General features: G+C 39.6%; 1 protein-coding gene across 1 annotated transcript in view; it reads right to left on the bottom strand.

The window, feature by feature from the left end:
• csmd3b (CUB and Sushi multiple domains 3b) overlaps positions 1–7500 on the bottom strand; it is a 393297-nt gene that overhangs the window by 252269 nt on the left and 133528 nt on the right. The window contains exon 5 of the mRNA XM_079590749.1: positions 5852–6059. Within this exon, the coding sequence (XP_079446875.1) occupies positions 5852–6059 (208 nt within the window). The remainder of the gene's footprint in view (positions 1–5851; positions 6060–7500) is intronic.

Here is a 7500-nt window from a genome sequence, read left to right as displayed (position 1 = left end):
AATATATATATATACTGTACATATACAGTATACACACACACTTCAAAAGTTTGGGGTCAGTGAGGTTAAAAAAAAAAAGAAATGAATGCTTATGCAAAAAGGATGCAATAAATTGATCAAAGTTACAACCATTCACACACACACACACACACACACACACACACACACACACACACACACACACACACACACACACACACACACACACACACACACACAAAACCAGGTCACATCTTGAGGTCTGTGTTTTTCTAAAATCCTCTACACACTCATCCGTCAAGGTGCTGTATGATATCCAACAAACACGTTAAGGCAAACTAGCCTGCACCTTGCAAACACAATCTTCCTTTGCTCAAATAACCCGCACTCCAGATAAATAAAGCACAAGTAATCGCACACCGCCTGGAGGACGGAAAAGAAGCGTCTGCGACATTGAATTATCTCGGACTACAATGCACTGGACTCCCATAGAGCAGCGCTCAGACAGTGAGGTTGCCTTGCCCTTTTAAACATGGTCAATACACTGCCTTCCCGTGAGTGATGGAGAGGGACAAAAGTGATCCAATCCAATCATCTCCAATAAAAGTAGAGGATAAATTGTGATGGGAGGTAATGAGCGTTTGTCGGGAGTTAATCCCACTGTCTCTCCGGTGAGAAATGGCTCATTCCTCTTCTGTCCCGAGCAGAACCCAGACGCTTCAAGCCTTGATTTCAATGTGTGTGTGAGATATCTATTTCCGGACATCAGTCATTTGTCGGGCCCCAACTTTTTTGACTTAAAGCTTTAAGATGTAGCACTTCTAACTTTGCCAGATACAGCGGATACAACACTACAAGCCGAGCTGTCGCGTTCTGGCTTCAATCACAACAACACCGGATCTAATCACTCCCGCTGCATTCTGGGGGATCGGGTGTGTGACGACTCTCTGAAACGCTGACAGGCCGGAGAAGCTCACAGACCATGAACTGCTGGAGATATCAGTACTCGAGTCACACTGAAGCTGTCAGAGAGGCATCATAACACACACAGCCGATGGTGGTCCTCGGGTGATGGATCCAGAGGAGGAACGACGGGGAACTCAAACACTGGGACATGATGAAGCCAGCAGCGGCGCACACCGTAATGCCTTCAGTGTTCAACACCTCAAAGCCACGAGGAGACATTGACCGTTCGCAAAGACCCGCCCCCCTTAGTTACTGTCGCTATGTCCGACAAGCTACGCTGCTTTCACACACACACCATGTTCTCACGCAGTGAACAACACATCGTGGAGCAGAGAGGACACTGACAACACGGAACATGCTGACAGACAAGGCTACTTTTCGGTTACTTTTGATATTAAACATATTAAACAAAGTCTCACCTATTCAATTTGGTAATTTTTTTAAAGAAATTTAAACAATAAATAGCGTTTTGTGGCATTAAAGCTGCTCGTGAATCGATCATCTCTTCCTTCTAGTTCATTTATAGCATCAAATAAACATGAATGAACATCAGGATGTTGTTTTAACCGCGGAGAGACGTCAGTACACTCCGCTTCTCAAGTTCAAATCCTCCCATGTTAATCTACTAACTCTCCTGACTGCTTTCTCTGACAAAATGGCGAAGTATGATTGGTCAGATCACCTGTCAATCAAGCTCCCTGCGAAGGGTCAATTGTAAGCTATCAGATGTCATGCAGTGGGGTCCACGAGTCTAGGATCAGGAAATAAACTAAATATTTTAAGATTACTTATTTTAAGACAACTTTTCACTGAAATTGTTATGCTGCTGTTGCTAATAATAAAATAAAATAAAATAATCTGGAATTCAAAATCTAATATAAATCAGGAAATAAACAAAATTTAAGAATTGCGAACACAAACCTTATGACCTAAAATTAACTAATTAAGATTCTAAATGCTAAGACTTTTTTTTTGCTAAGACTAAATGATTTAAAGTTTTACTCAAATTGTATGCTAGCAGCAAAATAATTCCTGTAAATAATAATAATAATAATTCATTACATTTATATAGCGCCTTTCTGGACACTCAAAGCGCTTTACATAGAAGGGGGGAATCTCCTCAACCACCACCAATGTGCAGCATCCACCTGGATGATGCGACGGCAGCCATATTGCGCCAGAACGCCCACCACACACCAGCTTACTGGTGGAGAGGAGACAGTGATGAAGCCAATTAGTATATATATGAGGATGATTAGGAGGCCATGATGGACAGAGGCACTGGGCAAATTTGGCCAGGATGCCGGGGTTACACCCCTACTCTTTCGAAAGACATCCTGGGATTTTTAGTGACCACAGAGAGTCAGGACCTCGGTTTAACGTCTCATCCGAAGGACGGCGTCAATAAAGTTATTGTAAATGTGACAATAACTGTCTGTGTAATTTACTAATTAAACGTTTGCACTAGCAAGAATAAAACAATTAAGCATTTTACATGTGACCTCATATAAGATACAGAATGTGCTTTGAACCCCCACTGTCTGCTTTTCTAAATTGCCTTTGCAAAAGAAAACAGTTGCAAAACAGGCAATAAATTATCATACTAATATATCCACATTATCACTTCAATTTCCAGCACACCTGCAATCCGCTTGTTGAACTGTGTGGTCCGGGTGACATCCGGGTGACCTGCCCGAACGCAGAGAAACCCTGCAGTAAATAATCTGCTCATGCATTATTAAAGTCATCAATAACGCATCGCTGGAACGCACCGATCTACCTGTGCTGCCTTTTCCAGGGAGTTTCCAACATCTCCTGGCTTTGACTAATCCAATAAGAGGCAATCATTGAACGGCGGTGACCCAGAAGCCGCGAGAGAGATGTAAGGACACTCGGTAAACGACAGGCTAGATCTGCGATGACGTGGGGTTGGCGTCGCCTAATCTGAATGCACAAAACAGATCAGGCGAGATTGCAAAAAACAAAAAAAACATTTGTACACAAGACAGATTAACGTGCCACAAAACTAATGCCAGATGTGATTAAGTGACGAGGCAGGTTTATCTGTTGATCTAGTCTCGGATGAATGAGCAGTGCAAACACGGGGCAGTGGAGCTTGTTGCGTTCACATCTACATGTATCAGATGTCCGCTGTGCTTTGTTTATGCAGCAATCAGCATTGGAGAAGGACCGGCTCATCTACATAACATGCATATTCAAATCAGCCTCGCTTTAAAAATCCTCTTTGACATCCCCTTGCTTGCCGCTAAGAGACTGTCTTGAATAAATCACTGTAAACAATGTGTTAACACGTCGCCGGCGCGTGCCTGAAACCATTAGGTTTCCCCCTCGACCGCTTGCTGAGCATCATGGGGAATCTTACCAGCACTTAACAGAGCGGATATAGAGATGCCAAATTACGCAACTCCTCCGCTTTCTGCTTTAGGAAGATATGGGACACCCTGGATTTCTTTACGCCACATTTGAGTTTTAGGTAGACCCGTGATCATCACAGAAAACACCACACAGTCACAGGGCCTGCAGCGACGCATGGGTTTAAAAATAGTTCATAATTGACTGAGTTAATGTATTTGAGATGCTTGCGTTTGGCTTACTGACACACAACTTCAAGATTTTTAGTGTCATAATAAAGTGTCACGTGTCATTACGCGCACATCAGTCAGCCTTTAACTATTTAAATCATAACTCCAGGGAAGTATGATAGCACATCATTTTTTCAAGATGAAAACACATGTGTATTTCAGACATTTTAATGTGAAAAAATGTACACCAGTGAAATGCATATGAAACTATGAAAGCCTGTTTACACAAAAAGGTAATTGTGACTATCTATATATCAATTGCTTTTTATTTCTCATATTTGTGACTTAATTTTTTTAATTGTTATTTTTATTTGAAACTTCCAAGTCCACAGTTGTGCCTTCATATCTCACAATGACTTGACAATGGGACTCAATGTTGCTATTGTCGACTATTGACAATAGTTGCTATTGTAAACTATTAAATAAAGTTTGTGGTAATTGAAATAAAGCTCATGTAAATTACAAACATTAGATTGAATGTAGAATTTCAAACTTAAAAACATAAACGAAAATTAAAAATATTGCCTTGGCAACTAACTGAAATAAATTAGTTCAAGTAATAATAAAACTGAAATAAGTAGCTTATATTTACTTCTGGACAAACATCGCTTCATGTGAATTAAAAGGGGTCATGACATGACAAATCAAATGTGCCTTGATCTTTTGACATATAAGAGGTCTTTGTACAATTTAAACATCCTGCAAGTTTCAAAGCTTAAAACATCCTCATTATAAACCAAGCATTTAATCAAGCTCCAAAAACGCCTTGTTTGGATATTGTGGGATCTGTGACGTGACGTCACATGGCAAAATACATTTGCATATGTCATACACCATAGGCCCCGCCCACTGATGTTCAGTAATCAACAGCTGACACTTGCCTACACCAGATATGAGCGCTATAAGTCAAAAGCAAAAGCTATCTACACTGGATAAAGTATACAGATGCACATCATAACAGTGGCCATTTACTAACAAGTCAACTATCTTACAGTTAACTAACAAACCTTAAAGGAGCCGCGCCTTAAAAACTGGGGTCAGAATGAGGGTTGAAAAGAATATTTTTTATGCATATATATATATTAGGGCTGTCAAAAGATTAATCGTGATTAATCACATCCAAAATAAAAGTTTGTGTTCACATAATATATGTGTGTGTACTGTGTATAATTATTATGTATAAATACACACATTCATGTATAAGGAATTATTGCATTTATATACTGTATATACATTTATATAATTTATATTATATATAAATATTTTATATATAAATATAACCAATTTTTCTTAAATATATACATGATTGTGTGTGTTTTTATATATACAAAATAATTATACACAGTACACACACATATATTATGTAAACACAAACTTTTATTTTGGATGTGATTAATCGCGATTAATCTTTTGACAGCCCTAATATATATATATATATTCAGATTTTTTTTTTTTTTTAGTTTGTGCAAAAACGTTGTTAATATTATAAGTGAACCTCGAGGAACATAAAAATAATAATAATAATAATAAAACGTCATGACCCCTTTAATGCGGAATGTCCTTCTGTTCTCTTAAATATGTGAAGATTCAGTATTATATGGGCCGGTTGGCACCCAGAAATGTGGCCCATACAGCCCTACATGACACTGACTGATATCAAAACCATACTTTCCAAATGAGATGTAATTAAAAACTTGGCTAGAGTTCAATTTATAACATTAAAGTGAGGAGGAAGGGCATTTCGGGCGATCGATACTCATGTTCATTTCCTCTAAGAGCTCCACGCAGAACAAGCGTGCAATGGATTTTTCCCTTTAAACAAATGTGGCACAGTGTACGAAGGAGAAAACTAAAAAAAACTTGGCAATAATTACCCATCTCTTACCCCATCATCACCAGGGTAGACAAGCCTGGAGGGAGTGAATCAATAGCCCAATTTGAGCCCAGTCAATAAACAGCAGAGGTGAAATATTATGATGATATACACATTAGAAAACAACATTAGACGCTTCCATTATGACTAACGATTACATCCATGAGGTACAGCTGGAAACGACACATGATGCACAGGCACGGCAACAACATTAAACGAGGAACGCTTCAGCGCTGTTAAAACATGCAAGACTAAATCACAGCTAATTGAGACTCGTTGGATAACACACAGTTACAGAGGTGAGATTACGGATGGGACGGTGACTCATTTAACATGTCCATGGGATTAAGCAAATATTACCACCCAGCAAAACAGCACAAGACAGATGAGCATGGACATAAACACAGGTGGGCAAGGCATTTGGACTCACCATATTGTTGGCGGCTCGGACCCCTCCACCTCCAAGTAATCGTACTTTTCCTCCGTCTGGAAGTCTGTAAAAATGATGGAGATGGTGTCTCCGGGATCAGCAAGTATGGTCCACGTACAGTCCGCACTATTGTAATATTCACTCGGGAAATTGGGACTCGTAATGATGCCACTTGAACCCCTCAGAGTATCACCACATGTGTCCTCAGCTGTCAACCAAACACGAAAAGACTTGTGTTAGGAATCGGCCTTTAATTTCTAGACATACTTATACAGCAGAAAATGACAGCTGAACCTTTTGGACTAAATCGAGGCCGGTTTTCGCATTTGTACGCCAAATTGTGTGCGCCAATTCACGTTAAGGGTTTTTCCAGCCCATTGTTGAGAGCTAAAAATAGCTCTACGGCAAGTTTGTTCAATATTAAGCATGTGAGAGAGAAGCTGTGGTGCTGTTCATTAATCCGGCACACACTAGGCTCACTTCAAGGCTGTCCCATGATTCCTTTTATCATGTTTTAGTGAGGCTGTGGCTCTTCTGAAGCTTTGGCCCTCTCTCGTTTCGTTTTTTGTAAATGGTTTCCGTCACAACAAGGCTTTCAGAAAAACAAGGTCCCAGCTGCATTTCCAAACAGACTCAGAGCTCATCTCTGGTCTCGTCTGCTAGTAGGCGTCCAATTAAATTTAAGTGCGATCGTTTTCAATTTACCAATTGCAAATTTTATTTTTATCTTTAGAAATCGAGTTGCAATAGAACTACGTACAGATAAAGACACATGGACTAGTCTGTGCAAACATGATAAATTATATAGAAATAATTTATACAAACAAGCATACACTCATATGTACGTACAGTCATGGCACCGAGCCATGTGAACGCACATATAGTGTGTACAGAGATATGTAGAAAGCGATGCTCCCATGTGGAGAATCACTTTTACCTGGGATCAACACATAGTAACAGGTGCAAAAGTTCTTGGCAACAAGAAGAGCTATTGTACATCGAAACAATTACAAGAGACGCATCGACATGTCCGGGAAGGAAGCCATGTTGATGCGCACACACGCATACAGTTGCATACATAAACAGTGAAAATATACATACACATGACATGCATTCACAGGCAGAAATACTCAAGAGCACATGCACCCGGACAGGATCATTCATACGCTTCTGACGGATGTCTTTCCTAAATCAAATATATGACATATCAGTAAACTACCCTTTTAACACGGCTCTCTGGAATAATCTATTCTGATTGGACAATTGCAGAATTCAGCGGTCAGATATCTTTCATTTCATACAAACACAACTGCCATTATTTTGTGTCTCAATTATTAATTGTATTGAAAATGATCTTGCCGAAATGTATTAATTACTGTAAGATTGTTACACTTTGACTTACTTTCTTGCGTGAAATACTGCAGGAGATTTTTAGGAGAATGTTTTTTGTCCATTCAATCAAAGTGGATGGGGACTGGAGACCGTCATTCACTTCCATTGGGTGGAAAAGAGCAGCTTGGACATTCTTCTGAATTTCTCTTTTTGTGTCCGACGCTAAAAGTCAGTCATAAAGGTTTGAAATGATGCGTAGTGAATAAATGATGAAAGGAGGGAGGTAAAACAGCTCTCATTGAACATTAACATAATCT

This window comes from Phoxinus phoxinus, assembly GCF_949152265.1.
Source record: "Phoxinus phoxinus genome assembly, chromosome: 19".
In the NCBI taxonomy this organism is placed as follows: Eukaryota; Metazoa; Chordata; class Actinopteri; order Cypriniformes; family Leuciscidae; genus Phoxinus; species Phoxinus phoxinus.
This window is presented reverse-complemented; position numbering and strand designations above follow the sequence as displayed.